The sequence below is a fragment of the Poecilia mexicana genome, unplaced genomic scaffold (assembly GCF_051168715.1).
Source record: "Poecilia mexicana isolate PSO_F unplaced genomic scaffold, ASM5116871v1 scaffold_16, whole genome shotgun sequence".
Taxonomy (NCBI): Eukaryota; Metazoa; Chordata; class Actinopteri; order Cyprinodontiformes; family Poeciliidae; genus Poecilia; species Poecilia mexicana.
The window spans coordinates 14,829,510-14,849,931 of NW_028263385.1; the positions used below are offsets into that span (position 1 = coordinate 14,829,510).

Sequence of the window (20,422 nt, forward strand, 5' to 3'; positions counted from 1 at the left end):
ATCTTTTCCTGGGCTTCCCAAAAAGTTGCATGCATCTGTATGCAGTTTATACAAAGCAATGCTTGCTGAAAAGTGGGAGTAAATGCAGCCCAACAGATAAAATGATTTAATTCAAGGAATAGGTTGCAACCAATTAAAAATACCCCCCTTTTCAATTTAAACTCTTGATTTTATTCAAGTAAAAAACTGACGTCCCCATCCCTTTCTGCTATTCAGTGTTCAAAAATGAAACTTGAACAACACACATGTTATGTCTGTGAAAGAAAATGCTAAATTATCCCAACACTTCTTCAGAGCAGTGATTTCAAAAGGAGAGGGCAAGAAAGTTATGCAAAACATTGCAGGAAAAAAAAAAAAAAAATCAAGGTTAAAGCTTATTCAAAGGCCTTGATCACAGTGAAGACAGGAAATAAAAAAAATCACTTGAGACATTTTTAGAAATAAAAGTTTGAAGAAAAAAAAAGGTATATCAACTCAGTCACTCTTTATATTTACAAGTTTAGAAATGTACAGTAGGGAAGAATAGATAGATGCAAAAAGGTTTAGCAAGAGAAGAATATTTACAGTAGATACTCTGGAAATCAGAACAAGCGTTAAATTCACCTGCGACAACAAACACCACTTCAAATGAAAAAAAAAAACTGTTTCAAATTCTCAGCGTACAGCTCTCGCCACAGTTATTGGTATTTCTGCTCGAGATGTGTAGAAAGCCTTGAAATGAGTTGCCATGGAGACGTCGTGACACTATTGTTGCAGTTTCCAAACAGCAAGCTATCTCCCTTGCCTTGCTCCTTACTGGGTATGCTGGCAAGACTGGCTTGGGTCCTTTTCCCCATTCCAGTTTTAAAAGTTACAATTATTTTTCTGACTGTAGGTAAAAGCTTACATGCCTTACATGGGTTGTTTTCTTGTGTTCCCCATTTTGAAGAGTGTCAAATTATAATTATAGCTCGAGAAAACTTGAAGTCATGTATTGAAAAGCAAAACATCAGTATATTTGCTGACATATTGATAGATTTTCTTCAAATTTCAGTGAGATTTCGCAGCTGCAGTAGCATAACGGTTAAGATTTCTACACATCTTTATCAGAGGTGCTGCTAAGTGTGGAGGAAGCTGTAACATTCTTGTATTTCTAAGAGGAGATTAGTTTGGAATCGATTTGCTTTCATATCTGGGGAACATGTCTAAACATTTTAGAAAATGTGATAAATCCCACTGAAAGACTCGGAACTTCTTTTTAAATGAAGCCAGATATATTGGGGTATTCCTTTAGCTCAGCATGAAGAGTTAAAACAGTGCCAAGCAACAAGTCTGCATAAGACGAGTAAATGCTCTAGATAGCTTATTTTCTTCTATACATTTGGGAATAATTTTCTTCATCTTCAGAGAGATTTTATCCTCATCTTTATGCTAAGCTTCAAACCAAGTTGGCTGGTATGAGAGGTAATCTTTGTGTGTAAAGCTGAGCATAAGTGAGGTAATGCAGACATCTTAAAAGGCCAAGTTATTAATTTTAGGCTCCTCTTACATCTTTCTTCTGACATCTCAGGTGAAGTAACCCCGGAATCACAGAGAAAGAAAAGTATTGTTTAATGTCTGCTTGAACTATCCGTTTTATTCTTGTGGTTATGCCATTCAAGGTAAAGCATCTAATGTGTGGAGAAATGGAAGAAAGCAGGTTATACAACACTCTGCACTACGTCACCGACAACCTCTGAGTACAGGGTGAAGTGAGCGGCCACTAAAGCCGACGCATCAAGACTTGATCAGCTATTTACACACAACCTAAGGTGGGTTTCCTTCAAGCTAAGTAACAGAGTAAAGATATCTGGGCTCATACCAGCAGGGCTAACACACACTGCACTGTTAGACGTGTGGCTTGCTCTTCTCATTCAGCTTGTCATAGTCGACCGCTTCAGTAGCGTGGGGGAAGGTAAGGCCTCTTCTGCGCATGGAAGGGACCGCCGCCGAATGGGGGTCCGGCTCGCTTCCCTCCATGAAACCCGCCCCTGGGGTGGTCTTGAGACAGGCTTCGGCCTCGCATCGGGGGTCTCTGCTGCATGGGAGTGGCGAGGATCGGGGGTCTGGATGTGGGCAAGTTGAGGAGGGGGACGGGGTTGGAGCCTGGGTTGTGGGGCGCAGCTGGAGGGCTGGGTGGGGGTTTGGAGAGAGAGGAGTCTCCTGCGGGGGAATTAGGCGTGGAGGGAGAGGGCGTGGAGGATGTGGGGGAGGGGTGAGGTAAAACCAAAGGCTCCTTCACTCTGCCGAGTAAAGGCGGAGGAACGCCAGGCGCACCTGGGCGGTGAAGAGGGGGGGTATGGCGAGGGATTAAAGGCTCTTTAACTGTGCCGGGACGGGGTAGTTTAGGGGGGTCGCCTAGCAACGATGACATGAGTGGTGCAGGGGTCACCTTCCTTCCTCTGGGCCCCATTCTGCTGTGCTCTGTACCTTTGGGTCTTAGTGATGGAGGAAGAGACAAGCTGTGGTCCACAGGGACCAGCATCCCCCCCACCATGACGGAGTGGGGCAAAGAAGGGTGAGACGGCGGAGGTGAGAGGCGGTGCATGGAAGGAGGTGGAGGCAGCCGAGGGATTGGGGGAACAGTGGCGAAAAAGGCGGCAGAGGGATGGAGATGAGGTTGGAGCATCGATGGAGGAGGAGTCTGCATGTTTTCAGGGTGGTACGGCATTGGGAACGGAGGCTGAGGAGGAGGGAGAGGAAGAGACGGAGGAGGGTGAAGGTGTGGGATGTGGTGTGGTGGAGGAGGAGGAAGAGGAAGAGGAAGCATGGAGGGGTTCATGTCTTCAGCGCCTCCCTGGCCCATGCTGAGAGGAGGGGGTAGAACTTGGGGTGATGGAGGCTGACCCTCCAAGTATTCTTCCTCTTCGTACCACATCGAAGCCCCTGGCCGACTCCCAGCTCCTCCCCCTCGTCGAGAACCTCGGCCGATCACGCGGATGCTCTCAACTGTCTTGATGCGCTCTCCGGCTGAAGGTCGGTTTGAATACCCCAGAGTTTGGATCGGTGCTCCTTCGGTGTGGGGCGACACCAGTGTCTCGATGCGATGGTACTGACCTTCCTTTGCGTCTGCTGGCATCTCTTTCCCATTGTTCTTTTTTCCACTCAGACTCGCGTCGTCGGAACCGGTGCTCGCCTTCCGAGAGCCAGCAGAGAGTCTCCGCTCTGCCAAGGCTCTGCTGTTCCGAGCCTTCAAGTCACCGCCAGGAGAAGACGACACCTGCTTCCTCATCAGGTCTTCGTTGTTTAACTTCGTGCCGCTCCTTTTTCCTGCACCGAATCTTGAGGAGGAGGAGCCAAGAAAGTCTCCGTTGTTGCTGCTTCCGGTTGGAGTGACTGCAGTATCCCAGGGATCATTGCGGTAGGCTGTAGGTGAGAGGTTATGGCTTCCAGAGGAGCCCAGAGATTCTGGCACGCCTCCAGGAGTGTCCATGATCTCGTCCTGCGTCGGCGTGCCCGCTGCCTCGTCCCTCACCGGGGTGCCGTCGACGCCATCGGGACTTGCGTCGCCCAGCGCCAGGCTGAAGCCTGGATTACCCTGCAGGAAACTGTTGATCTTCGATTCTAGGCTGGGGGGAGAGGAAGAAGGAGCTGAGGTACGAGGAGGGGATGGAGGAGGAGGTGGAGGGGAGAGCTGGCGCTCCTTCTCCCAGTCTCTGGCTCTTCCAGGTTCGTCTTGTTTGAGACTGTTCCCCAGAGGGGGCTTCGTCTTCGGGGTGGTTGGGGTTACCGGGGTTTTGACACTGGATGAGTCTGTGGAGGTTCGGTTGGAGGGAGCGGTGGAGGTATTAGTCACACTTTGAAGGAGGGATGACAAACCTGTTTTGAGATGATTAAAGTAAAAAAAGAAAGAAAGAAGTGACAAACTGTGCAGTAATATTTATTACCAATTAAATTAAAGAGAAGTGTGTGCAACCTGGTGTGTTGGTTTTAGACAGAGCGTTTAGTATCCCTTCAGGGGTGATGTCAACACGTGACAGGATGCTGGCCAAAGCAGGACTTGGCGGCGTCCCTTTGGAGGCCGCTGTCTGAGCGGTGGGGGTGGTGGGGGTCCCAGGAGACGGCCGAGGAGACGCAGTAGGTGCTGGGAGAACGGCAAGGACAGGAGAGAAAAATAAAACCACAGTAAATATAAACCAAAGCGGGCAGTTTCCATTTATTTTATGGTCCGAGGGCTTGTACATTTCCCCACACAGTTAATTTCAAGCATTTTCAAGGTAAATTTTCAAACTTTTCAGGGACAGTTTCAATTCAGAACTATATGATATAATCTTCTACTGTTATTAATGCATAGTGCAGCCAGACACTGCAATGGGAGGCAGATTAAAGGTTCCCAATGCTCTGTCTTCAGACAGAAGAAAAAGAAAACACCAGGAACAAATTTGGTTCATTTGTTTTGTAAAATGTGATCAGCTGACATTGATTAAATAATGTCTAATCACATCTAGTATCCTTCAGAGAAGGACAGTAGAGAAGGCAGAAGGTTTCAGAGAAGCAACACATTTTCAAACAAGAGGGAGTAGTTAGTAAAAATTATTTACTCTCCATATGAATGACTGTGTATATATATAAGAAATTATTTTTCAGAAATGCTGAAAATACTATCACCACAGATTTGTCTCCAAATTAGAAATCCTGTAAACTGGATGAGCATTAGAATTAAAACATTCACCGTTTCTGATTGCTGATGTCCTGGCGAACTGCAGGCCAAAAAGGTAAAATTTGATTATTCACTATTTATGATAAAACTAAGCGCTGCCACTGTCTGTAAATCATACGTTTCTCCTTTAACACAAAACAGCAAAAAAAAGCTTAGACTTTCGCTTCAAAGCATAAATGTCGATAATCTTGTAAGCCCTGAATTATTTGCAGGACTAAAATCATCAGATAATCGTTTCAAACCTAATAAAGTGGCCAGTGAGAGTACATCTCTACTAGGATATTTGCTGTGCGTTTTTAGCCAAAAATAGCTAACTATTAGATTTTAACACATGATGGCGTTTTTAAGGAAGACGGTGAGAAGTGTTCTTGTAACCGGTCTGCAGTTCTGCATGTCCAGGCAGTCAGTTTGTACGCTTAGCTAATTAAAAGCAGGAAAACCATCACTCCTAAAAACCTGCAAATTAAAAAAATATATGAAGAACATTTCTCAGTTATCAACCGTTAATTTAGTTTTTCTCTAATCACAGAGACCATGACCAACTCCAAACCCACCTGTGTTCTTCATGGCAGACGTGAGCGAGTTGAGGATGGAGCTGATCTTCCCCAGGTCCACTTTGGCCAGGTTCACTCCCAGGGGCGTGGTCGGGGTTGTCGTAGCTTTAGCAGAGGTCGGAGTCACTGGGGTTGCTGTGGTAACAGCAGATGGGCTGGGCTTGGGTGGTTTCGTTGGCGTGCTTTGAGGTTTTGACGCCTCGTCCGACTTCGTCTTGGAAACAGCCGGCTGGTCTAACTTACCGTCTGTGAGAGTAAAACAAAATACATTAAAATGTCCCAACTTAATACAATGCTGCAGCGTAGAGAAGCTTTATGCTTTGAAAAATTCTTTTTTTTTTTCAGGCTTTGTTTTCAACAACTTCTTCTATTTACTTATTGAGCTGAAGCTTTAAAAAAAAAACTTGAGTTCTTGACTTCTGCACGGTAATTTGAGAGTTGTTTAATTGAGAATCGTGCACCTACGACACAACTCACCCTGCGCAGCACCAGCGCATGCCTCCTCATCAGACATGTCCATGTCTTCCATGTCTCTGTTGTCGTTTTGGAGCTCTCCTTCGTCCATGGCCTTGCCGTCCAGCTCCGGATCCACCTTGGCCCTGGCCGTCTCCATTTCCAGAAAGGGTGAGTCGGAGCCAGTGGGTGAAGGAGCGTCTTCAGAGGGAGAGGGGATGGGCGAGTCCTCAGGGCCGGAGAGAGACGCCTTGAGAGAATCCAGTTTCTTTTTGAGGCCGTTTACTCGGTTGGCAAAGGCATTGTACGCCTGAAGAGAAGTGGGGGACAATAAATTAATAATATTTATTGTGAGAGACACATGATCAATACCAATAGATAAAACATCTGATAGAATATTCAATATTTAAGATATTGAATATTAAACCTCTGATGGCCAGCTAAGCAAGGTGAGTAGCATCAACCAACTCACTCACTCACTGGTTACCTAGCAACAGCTATTTGATTAACTTGTGGTTACCTAGCAACAACTTAAGTAAGTTTGCAGTATTTAAGATACTTAAAGCAAAAAACTAATAAATAATTATCAATATCGACTGATATGAAATGCTTACACTATGATACGTTTGTCAGGCATATTCTCTGATCCAAATTATATTAAACTTAATTTTGCTTCTCTAACTCTTAAAGCTGTTTAAGATAATCATTCCCAAACAAAGAGACGCTTAAACATGTAGAATATTATGGAAACATTTTCTCATCTTGTTAAAAATACTTTTTTTCTTGTCTGGATGCAGTTGTTATAGTTTTCAAAAGGTTAGCATGTAAATGCATCTGTCAAAGTTCTAAAAAGAGCTTAAAAATACAAATACAAGCATCTTTATCATATTTTAAACACAAAACACACTTACATTTGCCACAATCTTAACCTCCTTGTATTGCATCTCATAGAAGATGTCTGCATTTCCCAATGCTTCCAGCAGGGGAGGTCCTGTTTTCAGCTCTTTCTCCAGGAAGCTGACAAACTCCTGCAGCTTCAGACTGCCATCTTCAAAGTCCTTAGCAAAATTGTTTCCTCCTGCTTTGTCTAAAGAGGGAGAAATTGGAATAAAAAACTGAATAAAGTTATTTGAATTTTTAAAAATAATGCTGTTTTCATCAGCATTATTACTTATGATTGTTGCTCAGTCCATTCATAATTATTCAGGAAGCTCCATCTACTTGATCTCATAGCAAAGCTTCATCATGTTCACAGGTAATGACAAATAATCATGTAGTTTTTATACATAAAGGTGCACACTTGAAAAAAACTTGTGTTTATTATGAGAACACAAGATAAAAGAACCACTTCTCTTGTTGCCAGTTTATCTGAATTTGTGTTTTGTTGGACAAAGTTCCTCTCCGTTTCACTCGCTGCACATCCATGAAGTGCAAACAGCTTCCCAAAACGACAGCCTTGATCACACAGTGCATACATGTTTTATACAACAGATCACATGGATCAAAAATACAATGACAGGTTAGAAAAACATGGTGATCTAACCTCCGCTCTGCCCCAGATGGTTTGTTTTTATCATTATTCAGACAGTAATTAGCATATGGAAGTATTGACATTATCAATTAGGATAGTTGCTAGCATAGGAGGCCTGGTTTTCTAAAGAAATGCGTACGGTTTATGCTCCTCCTCTGAGTGTTATCAAACTCCAAGGTCATACGCCGAGAGTCGACTGCAGTCTCACTGCTTAAACATGTTTGTAATTCACTAAAGGAATGGAAACACCCCTCCGGTGAAGATCATTTTTTCCACCCAAAAGTTCTCACTGGAGTACTTTTTCATTTTTCTTTGATAGTGTCCAATGTTTCCCACAGTGTATTATAAGCCTGGCGGGCCACCAGGCTTAGCATTGTTTGTTTATTTTATTTATTTATTTTTTTAAATCATTGGCTTTTTTAAGACTTTGTAGTTGGCGTTTAAGTTTAATCTTCCAGTCTTCCAATAACGCATAACTATCAAGTGATATTTTCAAATATCTTGTCAATTTTAAACATTTTTTAACTAACAAACATGGCGGCCGGCTGGATGACTGCCACAAGGCTTAGCAAGTTTTCTGAGGAAAACCCTGAGTGTCAAACTTATGGTGTCTCAGTATTTCGTTCTTATGTCTTCCATTATGCAGAAATGATAAAAGAGTGGCATACTGCCTGATCTGCAAGATTTTACCTCAGAGTTTTTGTTGAGTCACAAAACAAACGTAATTTCATATCTGTCTGGAATATATTTGGCGGTTAAATACAATGAAATCAATCCTATTGATAAACTCTTAAATCATCTCCACATGTTGTTAATAAACTAATGTCTTCCAAGCTTTGTGATGTCAACTTTCCAGACTGAGGATGACACTAGAAAAAGGAGGTTTGTGTTTTTAGGGAAATTATCAAAGAAACACTCGACCTTTCAGCCTTTTGAAGGCCTCGGTGCTGAGGACATCCACTCTGAGCGTCTCAAGCTGCTTCTCTCTGACCTGCTCTTCAGCAGCAGCTTGCTTGTGTCTCGACAGCTGCTCGATAAGGGAGTGGGGCTTGAAAAGAGTCAGAGAGCAAAGATGATAGGACACGAGAGTCAATTTTGTTTTAGGCAAATTTTAGCAGCACCATTTCCAAAGAGCAACAATGAAAGGAGGCTTACTGTAAACTCTGCAACAATCTTGGACTTCAGCGCAGCTTTATTAGGTGGAGTTTTAGTGCTGACGGCTTTGGTGCTGGTGGGAGCTGAAGAACAGAGACAACGTTAAAACACAGGAAAAGATACAACCATTTTAATTAACAGTGGTGCTGGAACATTTGTGAACCTCTATCTGTTTATTTTCATGCATAAATGTGACTCAAAGAGGTGACGGCAAGAAAAAAAAAATTAAGAAAAAATTCTGAGTAAAATGATCCAATTTATCCTCAACACCCCTTTGCAGAAAATACTAACTCAAGTCTTTGTAAAATTTATATATCATATTCCCAGGTAACTCCCAGTAGTCACTGGGGTTACGGATCACCACCGTTAGAATAGCTAAAATCCACAAATACTTGGGATCTTCGCTAAAAACGCTAATCACTGTCCATTTTAATAGTCTAAGCCCCAAATATACCCTTAATATGCATGTATACATTAAGATTTACAGCTAAAACCATCTTTTTGCTACTGTAGAGGCAAAAAACTAGTCTTCCTCATCGCCACTGTGGATGGGAGGAACAGCCAATCAGTAGCAAGGAAAATGAGTGGCGTGCCTCGATTCACAGGTTTGTGAACGCTAGCCATTAGCATTGAGTTACGTAGCATTGCACCAGCTTCGGAAGCTGCAATTCCTCTGAATACTTTAGTCTCCACTGCATATATTTGTGTGACTTTCTACATCTATGATCAGTTTACAAAAGCCTATGTGACCATTTTTCCTTACAATTTGTGTCTATAGTTCAGAATTTATGGTTTCCTTGCTGATGCCAAACCAGCCTGAACCACGCAGCAGAGCTTCGCCATAAGACATGACCATTACCGTGTTCTACAGAGAAAGCAATCTAATCCTGAAGTTCATTTGTTGTTTTTAAGCAAATTACTCTTATAAGTAAAATTATAATCTACATACTCTATGAATAAATAAAAACTAGTCCACAAAAAAAATTTCCCCCCTCAAACTTTATCCATCCATTGTTTATATCTGTATACCCCTTTTTTGTTTTGATACAACTTTGAAACAGAGTTTAGTTCTAATGAAGATTGAATTCACGTTACATTTTGGCCTTTTTACCATTTATGAAATATTTGAACTAGTAGATTCTGATTCAGTCCATATGGATCAACAAATTAATTATGCTGTTCTTTATTGTGCTAAGCTACATCACTAAATGAAACCAGTTTACTGATTTAGATTTTTTTTAAATGTTCACATTTTTAATCAGGATGGTAAATAATGCTCCACATAGAAAAATGAAGAAGAAGAAAAAAATTCTGAATTCAAATAGTGTCTATAAACATTCAAGCACCTCTTAGGATCATCTGGATTTGATCGACATTAAAGATTTAAAATAAAAGCTGACCATTATTTGATGGAGTCTCCTTTTCTTTCTGCTTTTCTTTCTCTTTCTCCTTCTGCTTTTCTCGCTCCTTTTCCTTTTTGTGCAGGCTGGCTTTGAACTGTGCAATCACTTCCTCGGGATACACATTCCTCTCCTCCCAAATGGAAAAGATCCTTTCGACCGATTTGCGGACTTTTCCATCTCTAACAGAGAAAAACACACAAATTGTCTCAATAAATATCAGGGTTGATGCACTTTTTTCGGTCACAGATCAAACTACTAAAACAATATGCAGGTTTAGCTGCGACAAAGCGCCGAGTAAACACAATGAAGCTACTCACTTGATGAGGAGGGCAGCATTGGGAAGTACATCGGAGAACGCCGAACGAAACACAATGGCGTTCTTTCTTTTGCAGTTTTGGATCACATCATTGGCAAGGTAGAAAAGATTCAAGCGATGATTGTGGTCGGCTACAACAGAAATTAATAGAGGTTGAAAGAGAGAAGGACAAAAAAATAGCTGCAGTTTTATCCAGCTATGTTTTATATTTATTATTTTTAAATTTTGTTTAGCTCTTTGATGCATCCTCATCCATGGAACTACACAACTAATTACTAATTTCCCCAGCCTGGTGTATTTTTCGGCTGCCTCTTTGACTCCCTTGAAAAGAAGATTTTTAATCTCAGTGGGTTTTTATCCTGGTAAAATAAAGGTTAAATAACTAAAAATAAAAGAGAATAGCTATTTAGAAGCAAAGCATTCTTAGCATTCATGCTTTACCCCAGTTTTCAATGAACACACATGCATATTTTAGAAAATATCCAAAGCTGAAAAGAATTACAAAAATATAGGGAGGTAACGTCATCATCTTTAATGTAACAAATTTATTTGCTTTTGAACTACATAAAAATCAATTCCAGATGCACAGTAAAATATTTGGCTGCTGGTTTTGTGACAACAAAAATTGCAGGAAATATGTGTTGCAACATAAATACACATACAGTTCAGACAAGAAAACTCTGTTGGTTATGCAGCAACGCAGAGAACACATTTTAACAAATTATTTTACCCAACACCTCACATATTTTCTGCACGATTCACCCAACGTCCTCGCCGTGCAGGTGCTGTTTTTTGAGGTGTCCAAGTTTACCGTGTCAAGTGGATTTATGCTTTATTCTTTACCTTGTCTCTCTTTTTTTTAAATTGCAAAGTAAATGAATCCAACACCAAATAAAAATATCCAGTAACCCACCAAAGACTGATACTCATAATGTCCATTCATCTTCTAATTGGCAGAGATGGTGGACATCTTTGATCTCAACTCCTCAGATCAGAGGTTAATCTAAGGCTACGTTCGCAAATTTATTCATTTATTTTTGCGTGGCTCTTCTTACTACTAATCAAAGGGAGGTGGCAGTATTGAAACAAGATCATAAGACAAAGAAAGCTAAGGATTAAGGTATTGGATGCTTGCTTCAGAAGTTTTCTACATCTGGTTCCTTCTGGTGCAGAATTATGATGCATGTCTCACGTCACGCATGAGACTTGACCGTTCTGACTGCAGATGCTTTACAAACTATCGGACATGTATAAGATTTTGGGGTGAAAACTTCAGAATTGACTGCCATGCTAAAGTTAACTAAGGAAAAACAAACACAATTTGAATGTGTCCGATTTGTCAGTGTGTGAGCGCAGCCAAACATGAACAAAAAGACAAAGTGACAGAAGTAAATCCAAGGATCCCCAGTGAGGACATGATAATTTCACAAGCGAGGGTTTGCAGAGTCAAAGTAGACTCCAGTCCCTGAACAACATTTGATTTCAAGTAAAGAATAAATCTATTTAAATCCACAGCTACACTGAAACATATGAACGATATTCTAAGACTCAGAGTCATTTTTATCTTGAAATGATAAAAATCCATCAATTTAAATGCTGTACGCACTAGGGCTGTAGTGATACAATATTCTGCTCACGATACGATATATATTGCAATATTCAAATGATACAATTCAATACACTGGCAATTTTCTGAAAGATTTTAGAGGGACAGAGTGATTTTGGTGACATTTTGTGACTGTTATAGAGTTGGATTGAATTAATTTAACTGAAAACTTATTAAAAGCACCAACTACACTATACCTGGCTCTGGTTGGACATGGACACAGACTTAAAGTCGACAGCTGGACAAAATGAATCAAAGAAGGGGTGAGAAAACATGTTCCTTTTAATTGAAACAGTACAAACTGTAGCTTACATGCATTTGTAAAGTAAATAAAATGCACCAAGTAGCCTGCTCTGAATAGTTTGATACCTTTTTAACCTTGACACTTAACATCTGAAGGAATCACTCTAAGCCTGATGACCTAATCACTCTCCTGGTGAAGCAAGTAGTGAGTGAGCAAGGTGACAGTTGGATGTTACAATACTTGCGGATAAATATCGATTTTTTTCCTGGGAAAGATAATAATATATATCGCAAAATCGATATTACACAGCCCTAATACGCAGTGAAATTTAAGTGCTTTGAATAAGAAATGTATTACTTTTGGGATTTTGACATGCATTAGATGTAAATGAGTTATCTCCATGAATGTGATGTTTGTCACTAAATAATTAAAGGGGTCCGATTCCTCCGTGAATTTATCAGATTTACATAAAGCTGCACAAATAATCGATTGTCAATATCTATTTGTGCAACATGTTCCAATTGTAAAAGAGTGCAGGAATGCAATACCTGGAAATGAGTTGTACTTTAATGACATGCATATAATTACTGCAAGAAAATAAGACTTTTAGCCTGTTAAATGTACTTTCAATGGAAGAAAAATAAAATATGGAACAACTGTAATCAGTGGCAGCATGAAAATATTCAGCAACAGAGCAGCAAGAACTTGTTTTGCTGACATTATGCAGCCCTAGCCATATCTGTTGTGAAGATTTGTATCATTTAATGTTAAACTTTCAAACTGTGGACAGGTTAAACTTTTTCTAAAATCTTAATCAAGGGGATTAAGTTAATTAATGCAGTTATGTGTACAGCAAAGTTACTTCATCATCAAATTAGGATGTGCACAACAAGACCACATAACCTTAAATAATGTTCCAGATCTTTCATGTGCAAGTCCAGGCCCCAAACTGTAGCGACAAGCAAATTGAAAAGACCCAAAGAATGCAATGCAGCCGAATGACGCTGAAACAGAAAAGCTCTCTTACTGTTGTGTTAAACATGCCGAGACTGAATTTTATGCTCTATAACACACACAAAAAGGGTCAAACCTGAACCACATCATTCTGCAGCGAACAAAATTTACTGAAAAGAATATATATTATATCATGCAATTTATGAAACCTTTAAGCATTAGAACTGCTTTGAGTTTAAATAAATGTCAACACTGGAATATGGACTGAATTAATCAACACCAATTACTGTTGATTACTTATTTTACTTAATTAATCTGTACATTTTTTGTGAAAACAAACATGATTCTTAGCCATTTTTAAAACTGTTTTCAACAGTTTAAAAATTAAACTATTTTTATCAGCCATTTTAAATGTCAAGGTTTATAAAAAATTGCCATTATTGCTGAAACAATCAGATTAATCGTGACGAATCGATTATTGAAATAATTGTCAACTAATTTAGTAACTGATTAACTGTTAACTGCAGAATATAATTTGATATGAATATGGTGATAGTCCAGCTTGTGATTACATCTCCTGAAGCAGGTTGAAGCATTATCATGAGCCTCAGATATTAAGGCAAATATTTAACGATTGGCAAATTTTTAGATACATAATTGAGCCTCTTGTTTAAGAGTAAAGTTCCTGTGTTGCCTCATTGTACTGATAATGTCGGCTCGTACACCTGGCTGAAAACACTTTGTTACAAAACCACTGAAGAAGTCAAGTCTCCTCTGTACTAAAAACAGGTGTTATGCAGCAATGACCTTCCACAGAAGAAAGAAGCTGCTATAAAGACAATCTGAAGAACAGAAAACACTGCAACCACAAAACAATTAACCACCAAGGATCCTAAAACAAATTAACATAAAGAAATTGTTTTATTTTTAACGCTTCATCACCTCTGGTTCAAAATACTTAAGCCTGATTAAACATAAACCTGATAATTTCACATGAACAGATTCTTCAATAACATAAAAATTAATTAATGAAACTTTTAATTTCTGTGCTTTTTGGGATCTTAGAATTAGCTGGGAATATTTAATGTCAATATATACACTCCAGTCAACTTTGAACATTGCTACAGATTCTGAAAAACTACATTTGTTAAAGCTTTAATCTGTTTATGTGAACAAAAATTAGGTTTATTTGTTTTACACATTTTGCTAAAATCATGTCTCATTTCTCTTTATCCCAGTATCATACCACACTCCTACTCCTGATTTCTCCACTGAAGATTACTGTAAATATGCCCAGATGCTCTTTCAAAGGCCCCCACTGTAATCAAGCTTTCAGAAAATGTGTCTAAAGAACATTACAATGCCAATATTTTCAAGCAAAACATGTAAGAAATGAGGAAAATTGAGGTTTCCACCACACAAACTGCCAATATTTAGTATCAAAATGTATCATCTTTACTTTAAAGATTCAAAAACTCAACCTGTTGTAAGCTTGGATCAACTAATAAAGAGTCAGACTCAATACAGTGATTTTACAAATTCACAAAAATACAGTTAATATAAATAACCTTTTCATATTTACATGATAAACATTTTTATCTGGGAAACTCCAGTCAGCCTTACAGAAAATATTAATATTTTGATGGTCATCTAATGTTATGTTTTTATCTGAATACTTGTGAACTTTTACCGAATGAACCTGTCTGAGCTAAAACCCAACTCCAGCTGTCCTGGAGATGTTTTCTACAGACTGTTTCTGGAGTTTATGGTTCTCTGTCCTCGGTATAAAAACGACATGTTGACTCTCAGAGATTTTACTCTCACCTAAACAGAGCTTGGATACATTTTTCTCCTCCACAACTCCAAAATACCATGACAAAATCTTAAATATATCGCTTCCATCCCTTGTTTTTACAAGCTTAAATTAAGAATAGTTAACACCACATGCTTCTTATCTTCCCCCAACAGAACATGACATGTTTATTAAAAAATATACTGCTTAATATTTTAATATTTAACCGGTTATCTTACCCAGAAGATTTTAAACAATTCATGTTTCTACTCAGATTCTTAACCTTTACCATTTCCATCTTTACAAAAACATGCATGAATATTTAACATATCCAAAATAAAATGGAAAACTGCCAACAAAGGAGCAAAAAAACAGCAACATCACAAAGTTGTATAGTCACTAGTTATAACTAATCAGATAGTTATTGAGTTCTGGATTTCTTCTAAATATTTTTGCCTCAAAATATTATCTATTGTGATATGGTTTAAAGGATATGATGAAATAAACATTTTCCGTTTTAAAAGCCTTAGTTTTAGCCGTCTTTACAGTCACACTGTATTACTTAACTTCTCTTTTTAGCTTTAAGTAAGTTTTGTGAATTTTATATTTGTTGGATTTTAGTTTACAAAGCCTTTTGTGCAGCACGAGTTACAGTAATAAACCTGACCTTTCCTGTTCTTTGACAGACTGCATTTCTAATTTAAGGAGTTTGTGTCCATAAAAGACCTGGAAGGCTGGCCTCAAAAGCATCAATAAATGTTCAAAATATGACTTTAAAGACACAAAAGTTGCTTTACCACCTGAAGACAGACTGAATTTGGTACACAAACCACAATCGAGGATACTTAGAGAAAATATAAATATAAATCAAATGACATTGCCACCAACCTCTAGCTTTTTGAATAAATACAAGACTATTCCTGAGAGAATTAAAATCAACAGGCTTCAACAACTTGGGTTTTTCTGTCCCAAATTTATTTCAGAAGCAACCTAAAGACCTAAAGTAATGATAAAAAAAAAGATCTGTGAAACCCAATACAATTGATTTGGCTTTTACTTACATCAGCACCACCAAGATTAAAACTCGTATTCAAGAGTTTACGATTTATTACCAGCAAAAAATGTTTCATCCAGAATGAAGTAAACCAATTTCTTCAGTTTTACAGAAACAAAAAGAACACAGACATCAAAATAATAAAACTTGGGAACCCAGGGTTATATACACACATGTAAAAAAAAAAAAAAAAAACATGACGGGAAAACACATTCTGGACAGAACTGGGTCTGGGTCAGAATGAGATTACAGCAGCAAAATTGTCTGGTGTTAAATATCCCAAAATTCCTACATCTTATTCCAGGTTATTCAGAGAACAATCTAATCAATAAATATTATTGTTAAAACCCACTTTGACTGTTTTACTGTGCATATACAAGAAATTTGACTTTGGTTTTCAAGCACTCAGCCTCTGAACTCAAAGTAGAGATATAAAACTAGAGAAAATAAAATAAGAACAAAGTAACAACCATTTTGGATTTAGATTGTAGAAGTACAAAAAAAAAAAAGAGAGAGATTGCTGCAGCTCTGCAAATATGTTTATTTTGCTTCATAGTAGTCAACTCCAGTGGTGGGAAGTAACGAAGTACAAGTACTTCGTTACTGTACTTAAGTACAATTTTCTTGTATCTGTACTTTACTTAAGTAGATTTAATAATGGGTACTTTCTACTTTTACTCCACTACATTTTACAGTAAGTATCTGTACTTTCTACTTCACTACATTTCTACAAAAGTGTCGCGTTACTCGTTACATCCAAGTCGCACTGCTCTCTTTTTGTCCGTTAAAATATGAAGTTCAGGGTCTAAGGTGGCGCCGTAAAATCCAAGCAATAACGTGACTTAGTGTCTGTTGTCACCCATCGCCTCCCCCTTTACTCGCACGCGGAGCTCCAGACATGCGCAGTGGTTTCCTCTGAGCGGGAGAAGATGTCTAACTAAACGATAATAGCTGCATAAATCATAAGATATGGCGACATGTAAAACCAGCAGCGCTTCGCTTTCACAGACGGTGGGACTGAGTCCAACTTTTAGCGTCACTTGGAAGGAAAGCTTAAAGAAAGGTAAGATCTGTGGACGTGATGCTAGCAAAACTAGCTGTACTGAGACACATGTTGCATCTGCGATGAAAAAAAGTTGTCACTCATGCGCTGAATTATTGTGTGGACGTGTTGACTGAGGTGTCGCAAATATGGGACAACGCTGTGACCAAAGTGCAATATAGTGATATGACATTCAGGAACGATCCGATTCTTCTGGACGGATCTTTACTAAGGTTGATGGGACTGAAGCCTCACTGAGAGCCGTTCTTTGTTCTTGTGTACACTGCAATAGCTATATATATATATATATATATATATATATATACATACGCACGCACGCACGCACACACACACACACACACACACACACACACACACACATTTATTTAATTGCCGAATAAGTGAAAGTTGAACGTATGAACACAGAGCATGCTCATTGATTGATTTTGTCTCCTGTCATGGTGGCAAACATGCAGTGGGAGGGAGGATGAGAACAGTCACGGTGCTCCTTCTTCTTGTTGCGCCGTTGGACAGTGTTCATAGTGTTGTTTACAGTTAATTGCTATGTTTCATGGTTTAATGGTGCAGACAGTTGTGGTTTCTGACATGGGCAATATGGGCAACCGCCCAGGGCGTTATTTTTATAGGGATGGCAGGAGACCTCTGCGGATTGTAGCACAGCGATGAAAGCAAAACAGAATGAAATGAGTTGTAATTGATACTGGTTAAATATATTTCAGCTCTAAGTATTTAATATCTAGGTGTTTTTATGGAAATGTGGATCTTTCAGATCAATCTGAGAACCAGTTTTGATAGGTGCACTTCATTTTATTGTGTCATGTAGCGCAGGGCGCTGGTCTTGGTCTCGTGTTCAGTGGTCTTGACTACAACTCTGCTACGTGGCTCCTCGATTGCATGTCTTCCCCCCCACACCTTCGTTCCATCCCCTTTCAGTTGGATTTCTTTCTGAATAAATGTCACTAATGAAGTTCATGCTATGTTAGGACAGGAGACAAGATGTTTCCATCCCTGAAATTATGATGCATAGAATCACATATCTAAGTCTAAACTATTACAGAGAATAAACACAATAAGAACATGTTTAATCTGTGATATTGTTTATTAAAATGGCACATTTATGATGTATTCAAATTAAATACTATCGGCACACTTAATGATATTAGCGATTAGGTTATGTATTCAGCAAGTACTTTTACTTTTAATACTTAAGTATTTTTAAAAGCCAGTACTTTTTTACTTTTACTTAAGTAAAATGTTAATGTGGTACTTTGACTTTTACTTGAGTACATTTTTGCCTGTGTATTTGTACTTTTACTTAAGTACATTTTTTGAGTACTTTCTCCACCACTGGTCAACTCCCAAAGCTAAATCAGATCAAACTTCTACTTATTTAGGTGAGAACGACCAAAATTATTTCTGTCTGCTGAATGCCAAAAAATAAAAGTCAGAGTTTTACATATAGAGAAAAGAAAGTGTTAGAAAAATAGGTTACACAATATATCATCGGAATCAGTGCTATATTTGTATCGCAAAGGAGCATTTTGGAGCAAAATATTTGTAAACTGAAATATCCCAACAAATGTTTTGAACTTGTAAATGTTATGCTGATGTAATATTTAACAAGTTACAGAGTCTCACGGTAGCAGATGCTCACACCAGACACAAATAGCATAGAATAATATGCTAAAGATCAGAGTGCAAGAAGTACAGATAAGAAAGAAGAAAATAGACAAACATCACACCTTGTACAGCAATGTCAACATTTTCTGATACTGTGAAAAACCCTAGTGCATCTTTTTTTTGCACATGTAAACTTCTGGTTTCAGCTTTAAATGCATATTCATGTCCTTAAACATAAATGAATTGCATTATTCTAAAACCATAAACACCTAATTTAGCAGAAAAATTAGCCATCATTACTTCAGATCAGCTGGACTTTTTTTTTTTTTTTTTTTTTAAATGAGGCACCAAACCTCAGTTTGTTGAATTTTCTTGGCTAGTTTGCTTAGAACATTTGAAGGATCAATAATTTTAAAAATATGCAAGGCGTGACTCTTGAGGGACCATTTTATACTTTTTAGTATCTGGAGGAACCCTTAGTGAAGTGAAGCAACAGTGCAGCTGTGCACAGGTAGAGACAGAGCAAACTGTACTTCTTGAGGAAGCTTAGATCCTTCAGTGTTTGCAGCAAAAGGCTGCAGATCTTCTGAACTCTGTTGTGAAGAAGCTTCAGAGACGGACTTAAACTGGCTCAACAACCTGATAAAGACGGCTGGGAAGGTTCTGAAGAACTGAAGATGAGTATGCAAAGAAGGACTTGCTAATAAAATCAAGAAAATTATGAACAACTTTAAACATCTTCATGAGACTGTCTTCAGTCAGAGGCTGCTTCAGATTTGCTGTATTACAGACTGCTACAAGAGGACCTTCCACAGCCATTTTTAAGTCATGCATTCATCAAATCAATCGCATTACAAGGCAGACGCACTTGCTCGACTAACGCGCTGTGCAACAGTTAAATATACATTGCACACTATACCTGCAAACTAAAGAGCTACGATCTTGTCAATGTACAAAAAACTACAGAAAAACAAGTTCATTCAATTGTGCTCATACAATAAACATCTCATCAAAACACGCCACACGAACAGCTATTAAGGTGCAACCAAAGCTGCCTAAAAAGTGAAGCAAGCTACGAGCGAATCAAGATCAACACATCCCAACTTAATTTGTTTTGCACAACCAGCCCGTGTTTCCCAGAGAGGCCCATCTGTAAACACTGCTATCAGCGACACGTTAGCTTTGCCACCATTAGCAGCTAATTTTAAGTAGCATCACCTGCGAATACTTCTGAAATTAATTCCTCGTTCAAAAGTAAAGAAACTGAATAAGTAACAACTTTTGAGATAGAACGTAAAGCACTGCATAAATTAGCCAAATATATTGACGAGTTTTGCACACTATATGTAGAAATGCCAAAAATCAAGCTTTTGAATTAGCTTGAGGTATGCTAGCTAGCGGCGCTGCTACTCACATTTCTTGAGCCACTTCATCCAGTAGCGAACAATGAGTTCGTGGTGTTTCTTGTTTTCAATGCACCACGTCGAGAGGCTCTGTATCGACTCCATAGTATTGGAAACTCCTTGAAAGCGGCGGTCCAGTGAGGCTTCCAGAGAACCAGTGGAGCTGCGGGCTCCCTGCCCGCTTGCAGCGCCTGAACCGGCCGCCATCTTCCCCGATCTGTCTGCTGATGTGGGGGGCAGTGGCGGTGCTAGACTAAATTTACCAGGGAGGCAGAGGGAAGGTGGGGGCAGTGTTTTTTTTTCCCATGGGGGCTCAAAATAACAAAATACTAATAAAAAGCTGTATTTTCTTTTGTGTAATATATTAAGTGAAGCACAGAGCTTAAGAGTCACTTGCTTTTCCAAGGGCTACAGGTTGCAGACCACTGATAAAAATGGATACCATCTCAAAACATTGTACAATTTGCAACACCATACTTTTTAATTCTGTACATATAATAAGAAATTAATTATCATCTCATCATGATTAGTCCCCATCTAGAACTGCCCATAGTTGGGGGATGAAGCAAATTGGGGTAAGGAGGAAGAGCTATAAG

General features: G+C 39.0%; 1 protein-coding gene across 1 annotated transcript in view; it reads right to left on the minus strand.

Moving 5' to 3' along the window:
• Positions 1-20,206, minus strand: part of rprd2b (regulation of nuclear pre-mRNA domain containing 2b) — a 27,044-nt gene extending 6,838 nt beyond the window's left edge. The window contains exons 1-10 of the mRNA XM_088014159.1: positions 19,838-20,206; positions 10,092-10,221; positions 9,772-9,953; positions 8,372-8,454; positions 8,138-8,264; positions 6,597-6,772; positions 5,710-5,995; positions 5,233-5,478; positions 3,935-4,102; positions 1,841-3,837 (exon numbers count right to left, since the gene is read on the minus strand). Of these exons, the coding sequence (XP_087870285.1) occupies positions 1,916-3,837; positions 3,935-4,102; positions 5,233-5,478; positions 5,710-5,995; positions 6,597-6,772; positions 8,138-8,264; positions 8,372-8,454; positions 9,772-9,953; positions 10,092-10,221; positions 19,838-20,033 (3,516 nt within the window). The 5' untranslated portion in view covers positions 20,034-20,206 and the 3' untranslated portion in view covers positions 1,841-1,915. The remainder of the gene's footprint in view (positions 1-1,840; positions 3,838-3,934; positions 4,103-5,232; positions 5,479-5,709; positions 5,996-6,596; positions 6,773-8,137; positions 8,265-8,371; positions 8,455-9,771; positions 9,954-10,091; positions 10,222-19,837) is intronic.
• Positions 20,207-20,422: the final 216 nt, after the last annotated feature.